The sequence below is a fragment of the Taeniopygia guttata genome, chromosome 37 (genome assembly GCF_048771995.1).
Source record: "Taeniopygia guttata chromosome 37, bTaeGut7.mat, whole genome shotgun sequence".
Lineage (NCBI taxonomy): Eukaryota > Metazoa > Chordata > Aves > Passeriformes > Estrildidae > Taeniopygia > Taeniopygia guttata.
The window spans coordinates 3,347,216-3,374,811 of NC_133062.1; the positions used below are offsets into that span (position 1 = coordinate 3,347,216).

Consider the following 27,596-nt stretch of genomic DNA (forward strand, 5'->3'; position numbering starts at 1 on the left):
CCAACAAGAAAGAGACAGAAGCTTTCTTAGGCGCCATCGGTTTCTGGAGAATGCACATTCCTGAGTACAGTCAGATCGTGAGTCCTCTCTACCTGGTCACCCGCAAGAAGAATGATTTCTGCTGGGGCCCTGAGCAGCAGCAAGCTTTCGCCCAGATAAAGCAGGAAATTGCTCATGCAGTAGCCCTTGGCCCAGTCAGGACAGGACCAGATGTGAAGAACGTGCTCTACTCTGCAGCCGGGAACCATGGTCTGTCCTGGAGCCTTTGGCAGAAGGTGCTTGATGAGACTCGGGGCCGACCACTGGGATTTTGGAGTCGGACCTACAGAGGGTCTGAAGCCAACTACACCCCAACAGAGAAGGAAATCTTGGCTGCTATGAAGGAGTTCCAGCCGCCTCAGAGGTGATTGGCACAGAAGCACAACTCCTCCTGGCACCCCGACTACCGGTGCTGGGGTGGATGTTCAGAGGAAAGGTTCCCTCCACCCACCATGCCACCAGTGCTACATGGAGCAAGTGGATTGCTCTCATCACACAGCGTGCCCATATTGGTAAGCTGAATCACCCTGGGATTTTGGAAGTAATTACAAATTGGCCCGAAGGTGAAAGTTTTGGTGTCACAGATGAAGAAGAACAAGTGACAAGGGCTGAAGAAGCTCCACCATACAACCAACTGCCAGCAGAGGAAACACGCTATGCTCTCTTCACTGATGGTTCCTGTCGCATCGTAGGGGTGAATCGGAAGTGGAAAGCAGCTGTATGGAGTCCCACACGACGGGTTGCAGAGGCCACTGAAGGAGAAGGTGGATCAAGCCAGTTTGCTGAACTCAAAGCCGTTCAACTGGCCCTAGACATTGCAGAAAGGGAGAAGTGGCCAAAGCTCTACCTCTACACTGATGCATGGATGGTAGCCAATGCTCTATGGGGGTGGCTAGAGAGGTGGAAAGAAGCTAACTGGCAGCGTAGAGGAAAACCAATTTGGGCTGCTGAAGAGTGGAAAGATATCGCTACGCGGGTAGAGAAGCTACCTGTGAAGGTTCGCCATGTAGATGCCCATGTCCCCAGATACAGAGCTATTGAAGAGCAGCAAAACAACCAGCAGGTAGATCAGGCTGCGAAGATAGGGGTGTCAAAGATAGACCTCGACTGGGAACACAAGGGAGAGTTGTTCCTAGCACGATGGGCCCATGATGCCTCAGGCCATCAGGGTAGAGATGCCACTTATAAGTGGGCACGAGACCGAGGGGTGGATCTAACCATGGACTGTATTTCTCAGGTGATCCACGACTGTGAGACCTGTGCTACCATCAAACAGGCCAAGCGGGTGAAGCCCCTGTGGTATGGTGGGCGGTGGTCCAAGTACAGCTATGGGGAGGCCTGGCAGATTGACTACATCACACTGCCCCAGACACACCAAGGCAAGCGCTACGTGCTCAGTGGTTGCTTCTAGCCACCACTGGATGGCTGGAAAGCTACCCTGTGTCTCATGCTACAGCCCGTAACACCATCCTGGGCCTTGAAAAGCAGGTCCTTTGGAGGCATGGTACCCCTGAGAGGATTGAGTCAGACAATGGGACTCATTTCAAGAATAGCCTTATCAACACCTGGGCTAGGGAACATGGCATTGAGTGGGTGTACCACATCCCCTACCATGCACCAGCTGCAGGCAAAGTGGAGAGGTACAATGGACTGTTAAAAACCACCTTGAAAGCATTGGGTGGGGGATCTTTCAAGAACTGGGAGCAGAATCTGGCAAAAGCCACCTGGTTAGTTAACACCTGAGGCTCTACCAGTCGATTGGGCCCTGCCCAATCTCAGCTTTTGCATATCGTAGATGGAGACAAAGTCCCAGTGGCACATGTCAGAGGTTTGTTAGGGAAATCAGTGTGGATCAGTTCTGGCTCGAGTACAGACAAACCCATTCGTGGGATTGTCTTTGCACAGGGACCAGGTTGTACATGGTGGATAATGCAGAAAGATGGAAGAACACGATGTGTACCTCAGGGAGATCTGATTGTTGGGTGAGAACTATGTGTAAATATCACTGTTTGCTGAATATTACTGCCATTGTCTGTGTATAGCTGTATATTGGATGTATAATATATGTGTTTGTAGGGTTTGAATATATATATTAGTTTTAGTAGTAAGCTGACGATATGGGGATAAGGGGTGGAATGTCCTAGGTTGACTGTATGATGCCTTTATCCCCAATTGTCTGCTCTGTTTATGTTGAATAATAAGTTCTACACCTTTAAGACTTGTTCCAGGAGTGAAGGGGGGTGGGGGGGGAAGAAGCGCGGAGTTTGTTTTCAAGAACTGCACTCCCTCCTCCACATTCCTGCTCCTGGACTGTTTCATCTGCAGATGGACAGACAGCGAGAGAGCTCTCCTTTGCTTTTTTTCTAGTTAGTTTTAGCTAGCTGAGGCAAAGAAGTTCCCTGGACTGTGGTGTTTTCCCTTTCTCTGGACCTGCTCTGGACTGAACACCCAGAAGAGCAGCAGCAGCAGCACCTGTGGCCCAGTGGGCTGGGCCTGGGCCGTGGCATTTCCAGCGCTGGAGGGACTGATCAGAGACTGAGTGAGCCCAGCTGCAACCCAGGGGATTTTTCTGAGTTTATCTCTCTCTTGGAGTGGCGGGAAGTTTTATTGTTTAATATTAAGTTTGCTTGTTTAATAAACAGGTTTTTTCCACTTTCCTCCAAAGAGGTATCCTTCCCGAACTGGTTGGGGGGAGGGCCAATTGAATCTGCTTTCCTAAGGGAACCCTTTTAGGGTTCTTTCCCTAAATTTGCCCTGAACCAGGACAGTTATCCACCACAGAGAGACGAGGACATCCGAGTTTAGACCAAAGCCAATTTTATTGAGTGTACCAGGTTTTTATACAGGGATTTACTTCTATGGTGCTTATATAGGGCTCTGTTTTTGGTAACAATTTCCCATTGGTAACACATTCTTTGTGACATACAGTAACCTGGGAACATTTATCTTATCACAAAGTCTCACACCATGTTGCTTGGTCACTTCTTGCCCAGGGAGACTTAAACTGTGTCTGTGTCTCCCACAGTTTCGGCTCAGTCAGGCCTCAGATATCGGGCCCCTTTATCAGCTCCATTGCTTTACTCTCTGTTTTATTCCCCATACGGGGGCACCAGGGCTCTGTCCAACGGGGGTCACTGGGGATCATCCAGCCCGGATCCTCCCATGGGGGATGGAGCTGGAGCAGCGCAGCAAGCTCTTCTCTCACTCTCTTCCCTCACTCCAAGCTCCTCCCTCACTCGGGGCACTCACAGGGCTTCAGTTAGTGGTGCCTCCGTTGGTGCTGGGTCAAGTGAGAGCTCCTGGAGAATCTCTTCCCACACTTCCCACACTCATAGGGCCTCTCCCCGGTGTGGATGCGCCGGTGCACGGTGAGGTTGGAGTTGCGGTTGAAGCCCTTCCCACAGTCGGGGCAGCGAAAGGGCCTCTCCTCTGTGTGAATCCGCTCATGTACGAGGACACTGGAGCTGGTCTGGAACCTCTTCCCACACTGGGGACACTCGTAGGGCCTCTCCCCAGTGTGGATGCGCTGGTGCCTGGTGAGGTTGGAGTTTTGGCTGAAGCCCTTCCCGCAGTCGGGGCAGCAGAAGGGCTTCTCCTTCGTGTGACTCCGCTCATGTACGAGGAGATTGGAGCTGGTCCGAAACCTCTTCCCACACTCCCCACACTCGTAGGGCCTTTCCCCAGTGTGGATCCTCTGGTGCTGGATCAGGTTGTCGCTCCGACTGAAACCCTTCCCACATTCCAAGCACTTGTGGGGCTTCTCCCTGCCATGAGACTTCTCCACCAGCTCCGAGCTCCGGCTGGATCTCCGCCCGCCTTCCTGGCTCAGGGGGGCTCTTTCCTCCCCGCAGCTCCCTGGGCTGGGTTTGCAGCTCCTCCTCCTGCAGCATCTCTGGGGCTTTTCCTCCTCCTCCATCCAGACACGCCCAGGGAATGAAAAATCCTGGTTTGGGGTAAAAAACAAGAGGAGAGCACCTTGGACTGGAGATTCTTCCGTGCTTCAGTTCATCTCAGGAAGTCATTGGGAATCTTGTGTCTGTAAGAACCTCCAAAGCACCAAGATTTAGCCCAAAAATCCCACAAACTTCAAGATACAGATCAAAAACTCCCCAAACATCACAAGTCAGCAAAAGCCTCCTCCAAAACATAAAGATTCAGCTGCCACATAAACCAAAGCACCAACATTTAGCCCACGAAAGCTCAGAAACACCAAGATTCATCCCCTGAAAATCCTGGATCTCCCTCCACAGTCACCTGCTGCATGTGGGGGGAGCAACGCTCCTGGGGCTGGGGGGAGGCTGCAGATACAGGGAGGGGTGGAACCTTCTGCTGCTTCCTCTTTCTGCTCCTCCTCATCCTCCTCTGGTGTCTCTCCTCTTCCTCACACTCCTCTTCCTCCTGATATTCCTCCTTCTCCTGCACAATCCCACCTTCTCCTGCCACCTACATTGTTTGACCATTCTGTTCCTCAAGCCTGCTTCTCCTTCCCTTCTCCTCCTGCCCCCAGGCCCAGCACCCACTGCCGGCTCCCTCTTCCCCCCAGACCCACAGCATCCCAGCCGAGGGGCAGGGATGGAGCTGGGGCAGGTCGGGCTGGGGCAGCGCTGGGCTCTCGGCCGCTCCCGCCCGCACTCGGTCCCCACTGCAGCCGCTCCCGCCAGGACAGCGCGGGGGGGCCCGGCCTTGGCGCTGCCCCACTCCCACCTCCCCAAATTCCCCTCGCGGGGGCGATGGGGCCGAGGCGGGGAGTCCAGTTGGGGAAGGCTCAGAGGGCCAGGGAGATGTACACAAGGGAGTGACAGGAGAAGGAATCGGTTTTAGAAAATGTTATTAATTGATGACATAGACTGCTGCTCAGCCAAGGTCCTGCTCTATTAATGAACTTCCAGAAGAACAACAAAGACTTAACAGAGCCATGAATATCATTTGCTATATAAAAGCAGGGAGCATATTAAGGGAGTATGTAGTAGCTGGATCGGGAAGTCTGTAGCTCTCAAGTACTTCAGCCAATGGGGAAAGCAGAGGGAGATGTGGCCAGGAGAATTAGGGTGAAATGGAGGCTGTGTCCTCCAACAATTGGAGAGATCCCATGGGGAATGTCCCATGGCCTCTCCCATTTTTAGAAATGAAATTAATTTCACAGGACTCCTCTGTCTGCTTTGTGGACAGAATCCTCTGGTGATGTCAATTTTTCCACACACCCTGGGGCAGGGAGTGCAGCTGAAGGTGCCTCACCCACTTTGGGTGATCGGCTCCCTGCGGCACAGGGGATTGATTGGGGACCCAGGAGTGACCAGGAGACAGACGAGTGACACATCAGGGAGGTCTGTGAAGAGTCAGCAGGGAGAGAGCACTGAAAATCTCATCAGTGAGTGCCCTGGGATCTTCGGGGAGTGAACACGGCAGGGCACCCATGGAGGGAAGAAAAGGGAAAGCCAGGGAGGGGTCCTGGCCAAAGGGAGGATGATCCCAAAATGTCTCTGAAGGGTCCCATGGGAGAATGCTGAGGTAGTTTGCACATTCCCTTAGAGGTAATTAAGGACATGGACACCCAGGAGGGCAATAAGGGAAGGGGAGAAGGGATTTGGACAACAGGGGATGGATGGTGTTGGTGCACTGGGAAGAGATTGGGTGAAGAGGAGTGTGCAGCAATATGGTTCAGGCAAGAAGCAGCAGGAGGAATGTGTGTGGTAAGAAAAAGGATGATGGCAAAGAGGAGGAACAGAAAAGTACTCAGGATGGGGATGTTTTTCAGCAGGGTCTTATCCTGACAATTTGCCAGCTGATACTTTGAATTCCCGGTTTCCAGGAGAGGAAAAGCAGGAGGTCAGGATGTCAGGGGTTTCTCTGTGGTGGGCAGCGGCAGCAGCGGGCGCAGAGGTGCAGGACCGGGAGCAGGGCTGGGGGCCTGTGGGGAGCTGCGGGGCCGGGCCGGGGCTGTGGGGCAGCCGGGGCTCAGCGCCGGGCGCTGCCTGAGCCCACCAGCCCCGGGCAGGGCCGGCAGTGGCCCCCGGCCCCCAGGAGGCTGCGGGACGCCCCGGCCGCTGCCTGGCCCCGGGGAGCTGCCGGCCCTGCCCGCCGGGGGGGCCGCCTTTGGACACTGCGGCAGGACAGGCACCGGCTCTGCCACACGGGCTGTGCAGGGGACCCTGAGCACAAGGAGCAAAACAAAGGAACATCTGGGAAATGCAGAGTGCACATGGAAGGTTCAGGATTTTCTGTGAAGGATTTGGTTTGGGTCCCTGCAGAAAGGAAAGATTTTGCAGAAAGCTCAGCAGCTCTCAGAGGATGAGCACCCACAGGCAGTGACCGGGGCTGCAGGAGTGGCAGAAGAAGGCCCTGCAGCACTTGGGCACAAAGGCACAGCAGCTGAAGGCAAGGAGGGATGAGCAAAAGGCCAAGCTGAAGGCAAAGGCCATGGCAGAGTTCCCACAGCCCCTGAGGGACCAACCCCAGGGCCCAAGGGGGCCCCAGCACCCAGGGGACGGCCTCGGCCACAAGCACCTGGCAGAGGCATTGCCCTCCTGGCCAGAGCAGAGCCCACCCAAACAGCCCCTGGGAAGGAGTCAGGGCTCCAGCTGCAGCCCACAAGGACACTGCAAGCACAGACAGCAGCACCCTCAGGAGGAGCGAGTCCACCCCTGCATGGACATGGATTGTCAGGGCTCTCTGAGCTCCCATCCCACCGGGGACCCACCACACTGCAGCCCTGGAGAACATCCAGGCTGGGTCTGCATCCAGAGGAGGCCTCTCCTGATGGACACAGGGGCCTCTCCATCCACTCTGAATCTTACACCTAAGAGGGGAAAATTGTAAAGGCGTGTTTTCATTATTAAGGGAATAAATGGGAAAGCTGAGCTGGTATCATTTGTTCAATCCCTCTTAGGAGCTGTGGGGGATAGGTTTGAAATAAACCCATTTCTTTTCTTCCTACTGTGATTCATATTAACTAGGAAGGAAGTTGATGGTGGCATTGTAATACTGTAAAAGGTGATACAGAGGTTATTGCTGCTGTACCTTTGTGTCAAATGTCTGGACTTTTTAACCCCAGACAGCCTCCATGCTGTGGTATGGACAGGAGAAAGAGAGCAAAACCTGAGAAAATGAACAACCAAAAATATTGATGCCTCAGCTGTGGCTCTTCCAGACTCAGAAAAGAAATTGGAATTGTAGGTGAATGTTCAACAGGGCAATGCCAAAGGAATTCCTGGGCCAACAAGTTTCACCCAGTGGCCAGAGTGGTCTCATTGCCTGCAGAATTTTTCAGCCACAGCTTCAACGGGAACCGAGGCCCAAAACCTGATGACAACAGGATCTCCAACTGTTCCAGTCTGCCATCAAGTTCAAGCTTTGATAACCAAAAGAGCCTCGCAATGGATGAGCAGTGCTCGGTTATTACAGTGTGAAACTTGTTCAGTGGCACAGGAGGATTCAGAACTGAGGACAGGGGAAGGGTTTAACCCAGCCTCCTGTTTGAACAGCCCCCAGAGGGGCTGGGAAGAAACCCAGCACTGCATTCAAGTGACACAGCTCCAGACCCAGCCTGGGGGAGATTCAGGAGACATTGCCTGGCCTGAGGCAGAAAATGTCTTTGTGGATGGCTCTTCAAGGGCAGCAGAAGGGAAAAGAGTTCCAAGACACGCTGTTATTGAGGAAAGGGAATCAGACAAAGCCCAGGTTACCCCCCATGGTCAGCTCAACTGGCACAGCTGTGTGTGCTTGTAAGAGCCTGGAACTGAAATGCCCTGAGCAGGAAGGCTTCAATATCTTCTGGTGACACCATCTCACCTAACAGGGGGCAAATGCAATTCTGATTGCTCAGCAACCCCTGGATCACTTTTAAAGATATTTCTAAAAGAAATCATTCCAATAAAAGGCATTGAAAATGAAAGAGACTCAGACAGCAGAGCTCATTTTACAGGAAAGATCCTCCAGGGGGTTATGGCAGCTTTAGGAATACAATGGGACCTCCAGAACCCCTGGCACCCCCAGAGCTCAGGCTGGGTACAAAGAATGAAAGGGGAAAGAAAGAAACACCTTTGGAAGCTGGGGATAGAAACCAAGATGCCATGGGTACGGCTTTTGCCATTGGCTTGGGCAAGAAGAAGAGCCAGACCCAGGGCAGATATTCAATTATTTCCCCTTGGAATTGATCTCAGGAATTCCTTACCCTGAGAATTCTCCACCTAGTGCAGGGTGGAGATAAGGGATGCACATTTAAAGCAGTCTGTGGCCAGAATCCTGTCTCTGGTGCAATCTCTCCCCCAGGAAGCTGGGCTGGCACAGAGCCTGCCTTGGCACTTTGCTTTTGCCAACATCCCAGCAGGACATCGGCTCCTGCCTAAGGAGTGCAGAGCAGCACCACTGGTGGCCAAGTGGCGTGGCCCGTGCCAAGTGGCCCCGAGGCCAGAAACAGCCGCCAGCACAGCTGAGCACGGGGGACCCCTCAGCCTCGGCTCCAGGTCTCTGCAGCCCCGGAGATTTGCACTTCCCGCCTGCAGCAGGAGGATGGGAGGCCCCCACTGAGCTGCACTGAAGGCAGCGCAGCAGCAGCCAGGGCTCCACAGCGGGACAAGGCCCTGGGCCTGCCCACACATCCTCTGCTGAAATCCTCGGCCTGGCCACCCTCCTTTGGCAGCTCCAGCCACCGGGGACAGCCCTTGCTGCCACTGCTGCAGCTTCAGCGCTCTCTGGGCCTGCCCTGCCACAGCTGCTGGGCAAGAGCACGGGACAATTCCACTCTGGCTCTCACTTACACTCACACACTGCCCTGCCTGCCATGGCATTGATGGAAAATACACCAGCTCATAGACTTTAACATTGTTAACCTTTCATTTCTCTACTCAGGCTTGCTTTGCCTTGGCTCTGGGGAAAGAAATGTTAAAGGTTTTGTTAAGAGATGTTACACCACTCAATGGAGATGAGTTTAACATCTCAACACACTGGGAATGGCCCAAAAGATACCCACAAAGATAACGACCAGCAGCAAAACATCAACCCCAGCAGCAAACAGCAACCAACACCTACCCCAGACACTGCCAGGGCTGCAGACACCTGGTCTGCAAAAGGCTGAGAAGGAAATCAGCACTTCCCACCTCATTAACAGCAGAAGCAAAGAAATCCGGGGCCACAAGGAAACCAAATACTAAAAACTGCACAGCCTGAAACTACATAACATTTAACCAGTGGATTTAGACTGGTTCAGACTGTATCAAGTTCGGGAAAAATCAAGTAAAACCCACGTGTCATGGAACGATTTTCTCTGCACGCCCGGGCTTTGTGGGGATGGAATGATTTCTGCAGCACATCCTGGCCAGAATTAAGGAATGCCTTGACTCTTCCACTAAACATAGTGGTAGAGTTTTTCTTTTTTCCTGCAGTTTCAGTGCAAAGTTTATAGCATTGGAGTATTTTTTGTAATAATCCTACTTCTATATTGCCGGTTGGGTTTGGTCAGGGATGTGAGAATGAGTTTTTACTCCGAGGAGAAAGAGAAGAAAGTGAATTGCTTTGGAATTTTTTTTGTCTGTGTTTTATGTGGCTCTTAGAGATACCAAAATTTTGGTCTGCATTTTTCAACGTTCACCTTTAGGCTGCACTTCGTAAAACTAGAAGAGATTTAAGTGTGACCCTTTTACCCATAAACAGTAAACAGATGATCTGAAGGAAAAAAAAAATCAGCAGGTTGTGGGGGGGCCACATGTGAGGCTGCTGAAGCTGCTCTGGAAGAGAAGCTGCATTCCAGGCACCCACGAGGAGCTTTAGAAATGCAAATTAACACTGCTGGGGCAAAGGGGGGACAATGTACCTGGCTCTTCTTGCCTGGGGCAGGAATTGGCTGATTCCCTCTGCCCCTCACCCCAAGCTCTGCCTGCTTGCACAGATGGAATCTGCACAGCTGAAGGCAGAGCCCATGGTGAGGATCTGACTCTGAAACAGAAATGGCTGAAGCTGCAAAGGGAAACAGCAAATGGAGAATGTTGTGAAAACTTCACTGCCAGGGGTCCCCCCTCTCGGGGTCCCCGCTGGGGCTCCTGGGGCTCTCCTCTCTCTGCGCTCCCGCCCAGGGAAGCCGCGGCTCTCCCGGGGCTCCCCAAATCCGGGGTCCCCCCGCCGCTCCCGCCGCTCCCGCGCGGTCCCCACGCGGCCCCGGCAGAGCTCGGAGGGCCCGGCCGGGAAGCCCAACCCGCACCGCGGGGGGACCCGCATCCCCCCGGCCCCGCCGGGGCTCTGCCGCCACCTGCACCGGGACCCCCCAAAAACACCTCCCGGGGACCCCCGATGTCCCCCCGAGGGCAGCTGCGGCTCGGCCTTGGAGCCCCGCCAGCTCCAAACATCCCCCCAGAAACCCCAAACCCAGGGAGCCCCGGGATATTTGGGGCCAGCTCCCCCTGCCCGGGCACCTGCGGGATGGGGGCGACGCTCCCGGGGTGCTGCGAGTTCAGACAGAGCCGGAGCCCCGCGGTTCATCCTCCCCCTCCTCCTGCTGCTCCCGCTGCCGCTCCGCCTCTTCCTCCCTCCTCCTCCTCCTCCCCGCAGCCGCGGGAGGGGCGGGGATGGAGCCGGGACAGGTCGGAACGCAGAGAGGGGTGGGGGGATGCCAGGAGTGACTGGGCTGTACTGGGATCATACTGGGAGCAGCTCCTGGGTGACTGATCCTTCTGGGATCATACTGGGAGTGAGGAGGAGCAGCGCGGTGGCTCCAGCGCTGGGGCTGGGGGCGCTCCTGGCGGGCGAGGGGGAAGTGGGACCCCGGGCACCGAGACCCTGAATCGCCATTGCCGGCACCGGGACCCCCCCTGCTCCCCTTATCCTGCACAGGGACCCCCCTGAATCCCCCATTTCCGGACATCAGGGCCCTCTGCTCCCCTTTTCCCTGCTCCCAGCCTCTAGATTTCCCGTGTGCCTGATCCTGGAACGCCTTGGAACACCTTGGACCCCCATTGCTGCCTTTCCCAGCCCCCAGCCCCACCTTTGTGCAAAACCAGAGACCCTCTGAACTCCCCCTTCCCAAACACCCCGGGTGTCCCCACCCTGGTACCCCTTTTTGGGAAACCCTGGACTCCCCTTTCCTGGGCTCAAGGACCCCTGGAACTCCCTTCTACCTCTCCATCCCTGCCCCCCCATTTCCGTGACCCTGAGACCCCCCCTGCGCCCCCATTCCTGAGAACCAAGACACCCTTTTACCCCTTTGCCCAGCACTGAGACCCCCCTGCACCCCCTTATCCGGCACCAACACAACCTGTTCCCATCCCCTGCCTCTCCCAACCCCCAGCCCCACCCTTTTCCCTGACCTGGGACCCCTGGGTCCCCATTCCTGCCTTTCCCAGCCCCCAGCTCCTCCTTTCCTTACACTCAGGAGCGCTGGCATCCCCTTTCCTGGGCACAGGATTCCCTGGACACCCCATCCCAGCTCTACCAGTCCCTGCACCCCCTTTCCTTGGCTCTCAGCCCCTGAACCTCCTTCCCAGCTCTGCCAGCTCTGCAGGTCCCCCCTTTCCTTGGCCTGTGGACCCCCCTGGATCCCCAAACTCTCAGCCCCCTCAGCTCCCCCAAATCTCCATGTCCCCCCAGTTTTCCACTCCCTGCAGTTCCTGGAAGTGGCGCTGTCAGAGCCCGGCCCGGGGGTCCCCCAGTCCTTGATTGTGGGGGAGGTGGACGGGACCCCCCGTGAGCGCTGCGGCAGCGAGCGGGGCCGGATGGAGGCACAGACACCGGGGATGGGGGTGGGAGCTGAGCTGGGATATTGGGACAGCCAGAGCTGGGATATTGGGATAGCCAGAGCTGGGATATTGGGATAGCCAGAACTGGGATATTGGGATAGCCAGAGCTGGGATATTGGGATAGCCAGAACTGGGATATTGGGATAGTCAGAGCTGGGATATTGGGATAACCAGAGCTGGGGTATTGGGACAGCCAGAGCTGGGATATTGGGACAGCCAGAGCTGGGACATTGGGATAACCAGAGCTGGGATATTGGGATAGCCAGAACTGGGATATTGGGATAGCCAGAGCTGGGATATTGGGACAGCCAGACCCTGCTCAAGGACAGGAACTGGCCCGTGGCTGACAGTGACCTGGAGACGGGGCCGGTACAACCAGAGCAGGGGCAGTGGGGGGAGCCGGGGCTGGGCTGGGATCAGTGGGAATGGAGGACTCTGAGGGGCTGGGATGGGATCTCTGGGGATGGGAGGGATCTGTGGGGCTGAGATGGGAATCCAGGGAGCTCCAAGGGGCTCCCAGGGGCTGGGACACGACTCCATGGGTCTGTTCTCTCCTTGTTCCCAGGTCTCCACACAGTGCAGGGGGTTTCCAGCTGTGACCTCCTGTCCAACAGAGCGTCCATGGATCCCACCAGTACGGCTACGAGGGCTGGGATTTCATCTCTTTCCTGCTGGGATCTGGGAGCTTTGCAGTGTCCAGCGGTGCTCTCTGGATATCCCAGAGGTGCTGGGAATCCAGAGGGATCATGGTGGAGCAGATGAAGCATTACCTGGGACACACCTGTGTGGAAAGGCCCCCAAAATACATCAGATATGGTCGGGAGGCTCTGGAGCACAAAGGTGGGTGTGGGAAGGGAAGGGCAATTCCTATGGGAATGGGGGATTCAGGAATGGGGGACTTGGGAATGCAGGAATTGCCATGGAATTTCCATGGCCAGATCTCACTCTCATCCCAGTCAGGTGAGAATTCCATGGATGGATCTCCTCCCTAACCCACCGCCATGGGAATTCCATGGGGAAATGATTGGAATTGATAACCAATCCAATGAGAGCTGTGCAATGAGAAGTAATCCCTGCTGGGATTCCATGGGACATTGATCCCAATCCTTTGCCCAGGCTGGCTCTGCTGTGCCCGTAGCTGCACCAGGGGAGTGCCCTGTCCCTGCCCTGAGCCCAGCACAAGCCTTTCCTTGGGTGTTCCGTGCCCTGCCCAGGGCAGGAGGGCACTGCCGGAGCGGCTTTGGTGGCCCTGGGCACCCGGCTGGGCTGAAGCCACTGCAGGGGCTCCTGGGGAATGTTTCAGAGCAGAGCTGAAAGCAAACAGCAGTTTCTGGAGGGGATTCTGCCCCTGGGCCTGTGCTGGGAGCCCAAGGGCAACAGCCCAAAGTGCTGGGGCTCAGTGTCCCTCGGCCAGGCCGTGTTCCCTGGCTGTGCCCTGTCCCTCAGCTGTGCCCTGTCCCTCAGCTCTGTGGGGCCAGGTGTGGCAGCAGGACCTGGGGCAGCCCTGGGGGAGAACAACCCTGAGCCCCAGCTGGGCCAGTTCCCCCAGTTCCCCCCAGGCCACTCCCAGCATGGGCCCTGTGGCTCCCAGTCACCCCCAGTATGGTCCCACTCACTTCCAGTTACACTCAGTGTGATCCCAGTATCATCCCGGTCACTCCCAGTGTGATCCCAGCATGATCCCAGCATGTTCCCAGGTGTTCCCATTCACCCCTATAATAGTTCCAGGCACTCCCAGTATGGTTCCCGTCCTTCCCAGTATGATCCCAGTATGAACCCAGTCACTCTCATTACAGTACCATTTGCCCCCAGTAAGGTCCCAGTCACTCCAAGTCACCCAGTATGATTCCAGTCACTCCCAGTATGATTCCAGTCACTCCCAGATAGTCCCAGTATTATTGCAGTAACTTCCTTTATGGTTCCTCTGTGATCCCAGTCACTCCTGGTTAATGCAGCCTGGGGTCCCAGGGGTCCATCTGACCCCCGGGCTGCCGCTGCCGTGGGTGTCCGGATAGCGCTGCGCTGTCAGGCTCAGCCTGTCTGGGTCCCTCGGCTCAGCTCCCAGCCACAGGCAACTTAGCGAGCACCTCTGGAGTGATTTCAGCTCTGTGAGTTCAGCTCTTGGTGATTTCGCTCTGTGCTCACAAGTGCCTCCTGCAGACACACAGGGATAGAGAGAGGAAAAGGCTGTATGTGGTTCCACAGCGATGTCCTTTATTGCCAGCTCCTCTGAAGGGATTCAGTGACAGTTCTTCTGCTGAACTGGGCAGAAATGGGCCTTTATATGGGGTACTGGGGTGTTGGAAATTGTCCAGTCGCCAGAGTTAAGAAGAATACGACCAATAGCCTTATTACAGAGAGATAAGAAGGGTCTGAATGCAGAAGAGGGGCTTCTTTGGTCCCATCACCGTGACTTAGGCATTTCTTATCTTAGGTGAGGACCGCCAGGGAAGCCTTGCAGGGCCTCTGACTGCTGCAACTCCACTTTCTGTATTTAGTAAAAAGGCGTGCCCTATAGTTCTTTTAAAACAGTGGACAAGGCATGAGAACATAGCTAACAAAATCACAATTAGAATGAAAATCCACAAAATTCCCTTAGCCAAAGATGTACCCTATCCCATTAATCCCCTCTGACCAAAAAGGTCATTGACCCAGTCTGGGTTGCTTTCTACTTTTAAGTCCTTCACAAGTTCCTTCAGTTTCTGGATGTTTGCGTGGATGGATTCTGAGCGTGAAGGGAGATTGATGCAACGCATCCCTTCAAAGTATTGGCAGCCATGTCCGTGGGCTAGCAGTAGGAAGTCTCGTGGTTTCTTCTTCCTTTAAAAGATCACTTAGGGTGGCAGAGGTAGCATTGGCTTGCTTGCTGAGCCAGCACCCTAAGTGATTTATTTCACCAAGGGCTGCAGCTACCCAGGGTAGGAAGAGGGAGACTGCAATCTTTTTTGGTTTGTTCCATCGTATAATTTTGGATTGGAATTTTCATCAAATTCTGTGTAGGATCTTTTGTAGTGTTTTAATTTGCTTTCTTTTTTCCAATTACATAACAAGGTGATATTTGGAGTAAGGGTAGAAAGTTTTCCAAGGCTACAAGGACCTCCCTGGAGCTGCAAGGGGTTCCCATCCCATAGTCGGTTACCACAGATGAGAAACGTTCCCTTGGGTAATACTTTGGGGTGGAGAGAGGATGCAGAGATCACCTGAGCGGTGTAATTGCACCAGTTATAGTTCCCACTGTGTCGGCCATTCCGAGTGAGTGATGATGGTCACATCCGCACCAGTGTCCAGCATCCCTGGGAGGTGGATCTTCTCTCCTCTGTAGCATAGACCACACTCGCTATTAGGCTTACTTGGTCCCACAATTTGTGCCCACATTCTGTAGGGTTGAGAGGAAGCTGTTCCCTGTGATTCTTTGGGAGTAGAAAGGCTTGTGCGATCAGAATTCCTCATGAAAGGAAAAATTGTGAGTCTGTGCAGCACAGCTGGACTGAGATTTCTTGTCCTGGGTGCACTGTTTGTACTTTTGGAACAACAAAGATTTCCTCTGGGCCATGGAGAGTGTCACCTATAATTAAAATGTCAAAAAAAAGCCCCTTTTGGCCCATGCTTTCCTGTGGGAACACGATAAACATCCTTATCATTAAAGTCAATGGACAAAGCAGTTACCAACTGGCGTCGTGTTCCCATCTGTGTCCCTCCGTGGGTTGGATCCCCTCCAGGTGGCCTGGAATCTCCTGGGATGATGCATGGTTGGGTCTGGATGGCTTTTGATTTGTTGTCTTTGTGCGGGGCCTGGCCGCGCTCCACTGGGAGTTTCCCAAACACTGCTGGTAGCGCTGCTGGTTCTCGGGTCTTTGGTAGGTGTTTTGGGGGTTTTGGGTAGGTAACCTGTCTGGACAGTGTTGCAGCATTTTTGAGAGAAAGAGGACATGAATTGTGAAAGTTGAGCTACTCCAGGCTAGGCCTCAGATTGAGGCCTGGTGGGGCCTTCAAAGCCTCTGACGCAGTTAGAAATTCAGAGCTTGTGGCGCAGATAGAAATAGTCTTAAGGTGTTGTGGGGACCACTGGGTTGTCTGGGTGTGAATTAGTATAGGTTTTATGGTGTAAAGTGTAGGCCGTTTTAAGGAAAAGGTAAACAATGTTAGCCTACCAATTAGAGTGTCTTTGTTTCTGTAAACTATGTGGAAGCTTATATAAACTACCGCCTTATCTTGAATAAACGGAGAACGTTGCATTAATCATATTGGTTGGATGTGCGTTTGTCTTGTCCAGCTTTCCGTTTTTCTGAGATTCCCTGGCTTTAAGTGGCGCCCGAACAGGGACTCAGGAGGCTCCGAAAAGGCTGCCAAATTACTTTTAGAGTAACGGGCAGTCGGGTTTGAGTCGCGCGACGAAAATTCAGGTCCAAATCGCCTCATGGTGACGGGACCGGGATCCCAAATTCACTTTTTGTGAACGGGGATCAAGTGGAACGGAGCAGAAGTCTCCAAACTCCGAATTGGGCAGTTTCCCAACGGGAGGAAAAAGACTCTTCGCATTGTTGTTTGTTTGCGAGAGTCCGTTGGAGCAGTGGGAAGACCTCAGCGTTCACAAAGGACCCGAACGGCGGGTGTGGACGTGGCCGGGGCCGGGAAGCTGGAGCGGAGTTGCTGCCTTGCCGAAGAAAAGCGAGAGCGAAGCAACCCGCGGAGGTTTGGAGGTAAGCTGCGGACAGAAAGAGAGGGTGAAAGTTCACCATGGATGGGGATCTGCAGGCTTCAGTGCGGCTTCTCTTTCATATTCTCTCAAAGAGAGCTGAAAAAGTTAAAGAAGCCGATTTAGAACAGTTGGTCCTTTTGGCAAGAAGCAAAGGCAAGCTGCAAAAACCTTTGCTGATTTTTAGTGAAACCGAATGGCAAGAGTTGGGGCAGCTGCTTTGGGATGCAGTGATAGAGGGCGGAAAAGACAAGAAAACACTATTGGAGCTCGGAGGCGTTTGGAAAAAAGTTTTACATACCTTACAGAGCATGGCCGCGGAGAAAAAAGCAGCAGAAGCTGCAATTCAGGCATTTGAGCAATCCACATCAGAACAGATAGAAGCTCAAAAGCCATCTCGGGTTGAAAAATTTTTTAATGTTTGTAATATGCGGCAAGTGCGAGGGCAGAAAGCTCCAGTCAGTCCCTCTGTCAGGGATGTTGTTGCTCGTTTGGAGGGAAGCACAGAGCCAGGCGGCGCAGGGCCGGCCGGCGCGAGACAAAGCAAAAATGTGGCCGCGCCCGGAGCGGAAGTGTGCTCGCAAGCGGCGGATGTTAACAGCTCGGCGGTTCCGCGGAATGAGGCAGACCAGGAAGTGACCCTCCCGGGTCCCTCGGGAGGCGGGGAGACACCTGAGGAGGCAGGCGGAGTTGGTGACGAAACAGGGCTGAGTCAGGAGGAGGAACTCAGGGGCGGAGATCAAGGCAGAGACCAGGGCGGAGAAGGGAGCGAGGCGGCGCTGGCCCCTCGCCCCCCCGCAGCGGCAGCAGCGGCAGCTGCCGCGGGTGTGTGCAGACGCAGAGGAGCGGCTTGCCAGTACCCGCCGGCGGCGGCAGCGGCAAACAACCCGGCGCGAGTTGGAGGGGCTGGGCACCCCAATGCTAGCGAAATGGCAGAAGCAGCCACCCAAACAACACCAGAGTGGAGCCCTGAAAATGCCAGTTCCCATTCCACCACGGTAGCTCTACGCTGCCCCCTCCCACCGAGTTCAGATTCTGACGACTCAGAACCAGACCTTTCTGTTGTCAATTGCAGCAGGGACAAGCGATCACAGAACAAGATACAAAGACCAAATATGTTACAGAAAGAAATAGCCCGCCTTGCCACCCTCTCAAATCGTCAGGCTCAACCAGTGGAACCTTCCACTGGCCAGCAATTGGCATTGCCAGCAGTTTTAAAAAATCCATTGCAGTCCCGATGGGCATCAGTTGTGAAGGATGCTCTTTTGGATGGTGACTGGAAGGCTGTCAGCTCCCTGGCTTGTCCTGTCATAGTGTCTAATGGGAATGCCATCTGGGAGCCCCATGACTGGAAAATCCTACAATCAGCTAAGCAGACAGTCACCACTTATGGGATCAGATCAGAAGCAGCCAGGAACATCATTCAGTATATATTCACAGCAGATGTGCTTTGTCCTGGTGATTCATCTAACATTGCATCCCTGCTCCTGACACCTTCCCAGTTTCTCATGTTTGAAAGGGAATGGAGGCGGGTGGCAATTGAAGAGGCCAACAAACACACAAATGTGGGAGACCCCTTTTATGGAGTCCAGCCAGATATGCTGACTGGGCAGGGACCATATGCAACCAATCAGGTACAACTTACCTTTCCCGTTGAAATGCACCAATTGTCACAGCAATTGGCCCATCAAGCTTTGCTTTTGGTACCAGACAAGAAAAAGTCAGCATCCTATGCCACCATAAAGCAAGGAGCCACTGAACCATTCGGACAATTTATTGATAGGCTGTCAGCTGCTTTGAAGGACGCACCTGACGTGCCACCAGACGTTCAGGAACATTTATTCCGATCCCTTGCTTTCGAAAATGCTAACCCACACACAAGAACCATCTTAGCCACCCTTCCTCAAAGCTGTCCAGTCGATGAGATGCTTGTCAGAGCCACACGCGCAGAACAAAGCAACCAAGCTGCAGCATTCACCGCAACCATCCAGGATGCCATGCAACAACAAGGACACATCATTGCAGCTGCTTTATCAAGCAACAACACAAGGAGACAGAAGACGTAATGAAAAAAGTATAGCAATACTGAGTGTTTTCCAAGATACCAAGAAGGATGGACATGATGTAAATCAAAGTTATTTCAAATACAATGTGGATGAAAGATGAAAATGTTAATAATTATTTAATTGCCAAAAATGTCTCTGAAAACAAAGATTTGAGAAAAGTCAGTCAGATGGAATGTTGGCATTGAGTTCACAATTTCTGTTTTTGAGTTTTTATAGATAATAATATAAGTGATGATGATTTTTGAGTTTTATAGATAATAAGATAAATGATAATTTTCAAGTTTTTGTAGGTAATGATAAGATAAGTAATGATTGTTACTAATGTTATATGAATGCTTTGAAAAGATTGTCTTAAACTATTTTAAACATTTCTTGTTGATAAGTTGATCATATAATGTAAGTTGTCTGATTTTTGTGATAAGAATTATTATTAAGATGTTAAGGTATTGAGGTGTTGTTTTAATATTTACAGTCAGTTTTTATATGTCTTATTGTTTTTTAGGTGATTGATTGCAAGATGTGTTTTTCAGGATCCTGTGTGTTTGATTTTTTAACTACTCATGTGTTTTCTTTATCCAATCTTCTATGCAGCTGCAGTTCATCTTCTTTTAAAAATTTATAGTCCAAGTTCTGGTTCAAGATTTCAGACTTCAAATTTTCAGATTTCTGAAGAAAAAGTTTGTTGTATTTAGAGAATTTTTGTTTTAAAAAGAAATTTTAGACAGGTTCAATTATTTGATGGTTTGATAAATTTTTAATAATAAGGTTTTTCACTTATAACTGTTATTTTTAAGACTTTTGTTTTAAACATATCCTCCAATTAGAATTCGAGCTCTGGCCAGGCTCTGGCTCTACGTGGATGGTGTGATTGACCCAGATGTTTTCTGCATCAAAAAGTATTCAAGTCCTTTTGGCTTGACAATTTGACCATACAGGACAGCTGAGCCTCAAAGGGAGTTTTGGAGAGACATGATCCGGACATGTTTTATCCAAATCTCTGTTGTTTTAAGGTTTTTCAGCTGCTGCAGACACTGGGATGACAATTTGATAGTGTAGCACTTGGTAACTGTGATTTTATATGTAATATTGATTGTGTATTATTTGATTGATTTTTATTTGTTGTTAGTTTCTTTACTATGTGCGTTGTTTTGTTTTTAATGTTTTTTCATGTTTATAACAAAGATGTTGATATTTCCATTTCTTCATGCAAGTTTTAGGGAACAGAATTGAGAGAGGACCCTCCAGTCCCTGTGGGGGTGTTGGGTTTGTTTGTGTTTTAACAGGTGCAGAATCTAGATGGATTTCAGTGAAGAATGTGGAACTTATCAATTGCAAGAGGGCATTGATCTCTCCACAAGTGGATCAGAGGATGCACAGCAAAAGTGGATTGTGCAAAGATTTGTGTTTCACCCAAAGAAGATCGTGGGCTTTGAGGGTTTTTTATAAGTATGTTTTTAATGATGTTATAGAATTTTTTTTTTGCTAAGTTTTAATAAGTTTTAGTAATGCCTGTGATTTTTCTGTTCATCTTGCCATTGTCTTTCAATGGCAAAAGAAAAAGAGGGAGGTCCCAACGGGGATCAACAGAAATTCTACTTGAGTGAGTGTTTTTACCCATCCAACCAAGAAGTCGTGTGATGGACAGGACAGATGCTCTTGCTGCATTGATACGAAAAGGCAGAAACAGAATTTTAAAAAATAGATGAAAAAGATATCAACCCGCAGTGATAACAACGTGAACAACAACAGTTTGCCTGGAACATCCCTGATGAATCCAGTTCTGATGAAAATTAATTTTGTAGAGTACAGAAAAATAAGTTGAAATATTATAAGTGTGAAGTTAGATTTATCAGAAGTTAGTTTATTAGAAGTTATAGTTTATGTTTAGAATTAAGATTGTTTCTTTCATGTTAAACAGGGCATTCAAAAACCTGAGAAATATGTGGTGGGCCTCAATGTTTTTATTAAGCAGTGTTTTGGTTGTTGAAGTATCTGGAATCCTTGACATTGACAAGAGAGAAAATATGTGGATAACTTGGGCCAAACAAACTAGGCAAGATTGATTCTGTCTGTTGTTAGCCACACTGTCTAACCCCTTTTCGTACTTGTTTAATTGGAGTCTCGTTGGGTCCCATTGCAGAGTTCAAAACTTGGACCCGAGCTCAAATAAATCTAAATAGCACTCTGGGAGCGCAAGCTGTTGCATTTGTGCAAAACCTTAAATTTACTGATGACAGTTTTCAAGAATTTGGTCTTTTGGGTTCTGTCCCAGGAAATTACTGTTTGATATTTGGATCTTATGCTACCAAACCAACTCAAGAAAATGGAAAATTGACAGATGACGACACTTGGTTGTCTCCCAGATCACCATTGTATTACAACTATTCAGAATATTGTAACAATTCGACTCAATCTGTGACACCGCCAAGAGGTGGTGCAGGAAAACTGCCTCCAGGAACCTTCCTCATTTGTGGGGACCGAGCCTGGTCAGCAGTCCCTCAAAATGCTAGGGGAGGCCCATGTTATATCGGTAGGTTGACGCTTTTTGCTCCCACCATACATCAGGTTCTCGAATTGCCTCAGAAGACTCAACGAGCCAATCGCAGTGTTCTCCAAATGGACCCTAATTGTAAAGATATAGTGTCATTGTGGGGGCGTGCCTCTGTAGTAGTAGCCTCACTCTTTGCCCCAGGGGTCGCCTCATCAAAAGCGCTCACACAATTGAGAACTCTAGCCTGCTACACAGGAAAACAAATTAATATCACATCTAAATTGATAAGTGAGCTTGCTGCAGATGTAGACGATACCCGTCATGCGGTTCTACAAAACAGATCTGCAATTGATTTCCTTCTTTTAGCACAAGGACATGGGTGCGAAGAATTTGAGGGCATGTGCTGCATGAATTGTCTGACCATTCTCAATCGATTTATAAACAGTTAACGCAATTGAAGGACAACATGAGAAAAAAAACATATCGTAGTGGACACTCAATTTGATAACTGGCTCAATTTTTTAGGTTTTTTGGCTGAGTCAAAGATTTAATTCGTTTTGGTATTGTACTTTTTTTTTATCTTTATAGTTATTTTAATTGTATACCGTGTTTTTTACAGTGTGTGCAAAAATTAGTTCATTGCGCCTTCACTTCAGCCTGAGTAGCTCAAAAAGAAAAAGAGGGAATTGTTGCAGCATTTTTGAGAGAAAGAGGACATGAATTACGAAATTTGAGCTACTCCAGTCTAGGCCTCAGATTGAGGCCTGGTGAGGCCTTCAAGCCTCTGACGCAGTTAGAAATTCAGAGCTTGTGGCGCAGATAGAAAATAGTCTTAAGGTGTTGTGGGGACCACTGGGTTGCTTGGGTGTGAATTAGTATAGGTTTTATGGTGTAAGGTGTAGGCCGTTTTAAGGAAAAGGTAAACAATATTGGTTTGCCAATCAGAGTGTCTTTGTTTTTGTAAACTATGTGGAAGCTTATATAAACTACCACCTTATCTTGAATAAACGGAGAACGCTTGATGAACCACATTGGTTTGAACCTGCGTTTGTCTTGTCCAGCTTTCCGTTTTTCTGAGATTCCCTGGCTTTACCAAATTCACTTTTTGTGAACAGGGATCAGGTGGAAAGGAGCAGAAGTCTCCAAACTCCGAATTGGGCCGTTTCCCAACGGGAGGAAAAAGACTCTTCACATTGTTGTTTGTTTGCGAGAGTCCGTTTGAGCAGTGGGAAGACCTCGGCGTTCACAAGGGACCTGAATGGCGGGTGTGGACATGGCCGGGGCCGGAAAGCTGGAGCGGGGTTGCCGCCTTGCCGAAGAAAAGCGAGAGCGAAGCAACCTGCGGAAGTCGGAGGTAAGCCGTGGAGAGAGAGAGAGGGTGAAAGTTCACCATGGATGGGGATCTGCAGGCTTCCCTGCGGCTTCTCTTTCATATTCTCTCAAAGAGAGCTGAAAAAACTAAAGAAGCCGATTTAGAGCAGTTGGTCCTGTGGGCAAGAAGCAAAGGCAAGCTGCAAAAGCCTTCGCTGATTTTTAGTGAAATCGAATGGCAAGAGTTGGGGCAGCTGCTTTGGGACGCAGTGATAGAGGGCGGAAAAGACAAGAAAACACTATTGGAGCTCGGAGGCGTTTGGAAGAATGTTTTACATACCTTGCAGAGCATGGCCGCGGAGAAAAAAGCAGCAGAAGCTGCAATTCAGGCGTTTGAGCAACCCACATCAGAACAGACAGAAGTTCAGAAGCCATCTCGGGTTGAAAAATTCTTTAATGTTTGTAATATGCGGCCAGTGCGTGGGCAGAAAGCTCCAGTCAGCCCCTCTGTCAGAGATGTTGTCGCTCGTTTGGAGGGAAACGCAGAGCCGGGCGGCGCAGGGCCGGCCGGCGCGGGACAATGCAAAAACGTGGCCATGTTCGGAGCAGAAGTGTGCTCGCAAGCAGCGGATGTTAACAGCTCAGCGGTCCCGCGGAGTGAGGCAAACCAGGAAGTGGCCCTGCCAGGTCCCTCGGGAGGCGGGGAGACACCTGAGGAGGCAGGCGGAGTTGGTGACGAAACAGGGCTGAGTCAGGAGGAGGAACTCAGGGGCGGAGATCAAGGCGGAGACCAGGGCGGAGACGGGAGCAAGGCGGCGTTGGCCTCTCGCCCCCCCGCAGCGGCCACGGCGGCGGCTGCCGCAGGTGCGTGCATGCGCAGAGGAGCGGCTCGCCGGCACCTGCCAGCAGCGGCGGCAGCGGCAAGCAGCCTGGCGCGGTTTGGAGGGGCTGGGCACCCCAATGCTAGCGGAATGGCAGAAGCAGCCACCCAAACAACACCAGAGCAGAGCCCTGAAAATGCCAGTTCCCACTCCACCACGGGAGCTCTACGCTGCCCCCTCCCACCGAGTTCAGATTCTGACAACTCAGAGGCAGACCTTCCTGTTGTCAATTGTAGCAGGGACAAGCGATCACAAAACAAGATACAAAGGCAAGAAAAAGCTAGAGAAAGCCCTTCCTCGTCCGTTGTGGAACGGGTTGGGAGAACTAAGGCAACGGGCGTTGGCGGAGAGCAGCAGGGTGCGGCGGTGAGCACCAGTCAGCCGCCCGGGCGCACCGCAGAAGCGGCAGGCAGAGCGGGGCCAGGCAGAGCGGGGCCAGGCAGAGCGGGGCCAGCCAGCACCGAGCCTGAGGCGGCCCGGGGCAAAGCAGACTTCGGCCGAGAGACAGAAGGCTCCTTGTTGCTGAGCAACAGCGCGAGGAGGGAGATGGGCATTCCCGGGGGCTCGGCCGTGCTGGAGTCGGAGCAGGCGGGGCGCGGCCGCATCAGGGGCGTCTCCTCTCCCATCCCCACAGTGACGCAGCAAGGACGGGAGCGAGATGGCGCCGCCCCCTCATCTCCCTGCAGCACCCGGCAATGGCGGCGGAGACGCTGCACAGCCTGGTTGCCACGGTAACGACAACCCCAAGAGCAGCAGTGCCACCGATGGCGAGATGGCAACACTACAGCAAAAATTTCAACAGCATTTTTCCCATTCCTTGCAAAAGTCAGAAGACGCAATGAAAAATATAGCAATACTGAGTGTTTTCCAAGATACCAAAAAGGATGAACATTATGCAAATCAAAGTTATTTCAAATACAATGTGGATGAAAATCACTTGAAAAAGATAGAAATGTTAATAATGATTTAATTGCCAAAAATGTCTCTGAAAACAAAGATTTGAGAAAAGTCAGTCAGATGGAATGTTGGCATTGAGTTAACAATTTCTGGTTTTGAGTTTTTATAGATAATAAGATAGTAATGATGATTTTTGAGTTTTATAGATAATAAGATAAATGATGATTGTCAAGTTTTTATAGGTAATGATAAGTAGTGATTGTTACTAATGTTATATGAATGCTTTGACAAGATTGTTTTAAACTATTTTAAACATTTCCTGTTAATAGGTTGATCATATAATGTAAGTTGTCTGATTTTTGTGATAAGAATTATTATTAAGATGTTAAGGTATTGAGGTGTTGTTTTAATATTTACAGTCAGTTTTCATATGTTTTATGGGTTTTTAAGTGATTGATTGTAAGATGTGTTTTTCAGGATCCTGTGTGTTTGATTTTTTTTAACTACTCATGTGTTTTCTTTATTCAATTTTCTATGCAGCTGCAGTTCATCTTCTAAAAATTTATAGTCCAAGTTCTGGTTCAAGATTTCAGACTTCAAATTTTCAGATTTTTGAAGAAAAGGTTTGTTGTATTTAGAGAATTTTTGTCTTGAAACAAATTTTAGACAGGTTCAATTATTTGATGTTTTGATAAATTTTTAATAATAAGGTTTTTCACTTATAACTGTTATTTTTAAGACTTTTGTTTTAAACATATCCTCCAATTAGAGTTCGAGCTCTGGCCAGGCTCTGGCTCTACGTGGATGGTGTGATTGATCCAGATGTTTTCTGCATCAAAAAAGTATTCAAGTCCTTTTGGCTTGACAATTTGACCATACAGGACAGCTGAGCCTCAAAGGAGGTTTTGGAGAGACATGATCCGGACATGTTTTATCCAAATCTCTGTTGTTTTAAGGTTTTTCAGCTGCTGCAGACTCTGGGATGACAATTTGATAGTGTAGCACTTGGTAACTGTGATTTTATATGTAATATTGATTGTGTATTATTTGATTGATTTTTATTTGTTGTTAGTTTCTTTACTATGTGCATTGTTTTGTTCTTAATGTTTTTTCATGTTTATAACAAAGATGTTGATATTTCTATTTCTTCATGCAAGTTTTAGGGAACAGAATTGAGAGAGGACCCTCCAGTCCCTGTGGGGGTGTTGGGTTTGCTTGTGTTTTAACAGGTGCAGAATCTGGATGGATTTCAGTGAAGAATGTGGAACTTATCAATTGCAAGAGGGCACTGATCTCTCCACAAGTGGATCAGAGGATGCACAGCAAAAGTGGATTGTGCAAAGATTTGTGTTTCACCCACAGAAGATCGTGGGCTTTGAGTTTTTTTTTATAAGTGTGTTTTTAATGATGTTATAGAATTTTTTTTTTGCTAAGTTTTTAATAAGTTTTAGTAATGCCTGTGATTTTTCTGTTCATCTTGCCATTGTCTTTCAATGGCAAAAGAAAAAGAGGGAGGTCCCAACGGGGATCAACAGAAATTCTACTTGAGTGAGTGTTTTTACCCATCCAACCAAGAAGTCGTGTGATGGACAGGACAGATGCTCTTGCTGCATTGATACGAAAAGGCAGAAACAGAATTTTAAAAAATAGATGAAAAAGATATCAACCCGCAGTGATAACAACGTGAACAACAACAGTTTGCCTGGAACATCCCTGATGAATCCAGTTCTGATGAAAATTAATTTTGTAGAGTACAGAAAAATAAGTTGAAATATTATAAGTGTGAAGTTAGATTTATCAGAAGTTAGTTTATTAGAAGTTATAGTTTATGTTTAGAATTAAGATTGTTTCTTTCATGTTAGACAGGGCATTCAAGAACCTGAGAAGAATGTGGTGGGCCTCAATGTTTTTATTTTATACTTGTTTAATTGAAGTCTCGTTGGGTCCCATCGCAGAGTTCAAAACTTGGACCCGAGCTCAAATAAATTTAAATAGCACTCTGGGAGCGCAAGCTGTTGCATTTGTGCAAAACCTTAAATTTACTGATGACAGTTTTCAAGAATTTGGTCTTTTGGGTTCTGTCCCAGGAAATTACTGTTTGATATTTGGATCTTATGCTACCAAACCAACTCAAGAAAATGGAAAATTGACAGATGACAACACTTGATTGTCTCCCAGATCACCATTGTATTACAACTATTTAGAATATTGTAACAATTCGACTCCAAGAGGTAGTGCAGGAAAAACTGCCCCCAGGAACCTTCCTCATTTGTGGAGACCAAGCCTGGTCAGCAGTCCCTCAAAATGCTAGGGGAGGCCCATGTTATATCGGTAGGTTGATGCTTTTTGCTCCCACCATACATCAGTTTCTCGAATTGCCTCAGAAGACTCAACGAGCCAAACGCAGTGTTCTCCAAATGGACACTTCATTTGATAACTGGCTCAATTCTTCAGGTTTTTCTGGCTGGGTCAAAGACAGTGTGTGCAAAAATTAGTTCATTGTGCCTTCACTCCAGCCTGAGTAGCTCAAAAGAAAAAGAGGGAATTGTTGCAGCATTTTTGAGAGAAAGAGGGCATGAATTGTGAAAGTTGAGCTACTCCAGGCTAGGCCTCAGATTGAGGCCTGGTGTGGCCTTCGGGGCCTCTGACGCAGTTAGAAATTCAGGGCTTGTGGCGCAGATAGAAAATAGTCTTAAGGTATTTTGGGGACCACCGGGTGTGAACTAGTATAGGTTTTATGGTGTACAGTGTAGGCCGTTTTAAGGAAAAGGTAAACAATGTTAGCCTACCAATCAGAGTGTCTTTGTTTCTGTAAACTATGTAGAAGCTTATATAAACTACCGCCTGATTTTGAATAAACGGAGAACGTTGCATTAATCATATTGATTGGATGTGCGTTTGTCTTGTCCAGTTTCCCGTTTACCTGAGATTCCCTGGCTTTAGAGCCCCTCAATAATAATTAAAGTTTCTCTAGCAATTGCTTTATTCATTATTTGCCTCCCTTCCCTGCCCGGCTGTGACTGGAACTACACCAAAGGGAAAGTGCCTGCAGCCGAGGGAAGGCTGGGCTTGGGTCTCTGGTTCTGTTTGTCCTTGCTGCCGGTGGTGTTGGTTGTTTGCCTTGTACATACTGGTAAAGAACTGCCACTCCTTTTCCCACATCTTTGCCTGAAAGCCCCTTAATTTCAAAGTTATAATAATTGGTAGGGAAGGGGGATCTCATTCTCCATTCCAGAGAGGTCTGGCAGACACCTGTCTTTCAAACCAAGACAAGCTGACAATTAACAATTTATTAGCAATTGTTTATTAACAGTTAACGGACAATTATCAATTACTTATCAATCTAATCAACAATTAGTTAATCAACTTAGGTAAGAGGGAGGTGCTCACTGGAACGTGGGAGGGTAGCTGCAGAGGTCTCTGGTGAAGGGTGGGAGACCACCAGCAGCAGAAGGTAGGATGTCACCAGCTCCTGCCGCACGCTCCAGCTGA

At 49.9% G+C, this 27,596-nt stretch overlaps 1 protein-coding gene and 1 pseudogene across 1 annotated transcript; one reads left to right on the plus strand and one right to left on the minus strand.

Moving 5' to 3' along the window:
• Window positions 1-27,596, plus strand: part of LOC116807532 (uncharacterized) — a 1,256,502-nt pseudogene that overhangs the window by 107,843 nt on the left and 1,121,063 nt on the right.
• LOC100222056 (uncharacterized) lies at window positions 2,840-10,566 on the minus strand. The gene is made up of 2 exons (XM_072921516.1): window positions 10,443-10,566; window positions 2,840-3,982 (listed from the first exon to the last, which is right to left on the minus strand). Exon 2 carries the CDS (start codon window positions 3,953-3,955, stop codon window positions 3,299-3,301), a length of 657 nt encoding a protein of 218 aa, XP_072777617.1. The 5' UTR covers window positions 3,956-3,982; window positions 10,443-10,566; the 3' UTR covers window positions 2,840-3,298.

Bases quoted from the DNA above. Each gene is read 5' to 3' on its own strand.
- LOC100222056 (XM_072921516.1), bottom strand. From the start codon at position 3,955: ATGGAGGAGGAGGAAAAGCCCCAGAGATGCTGCAGGAGGAGGAGCTGC.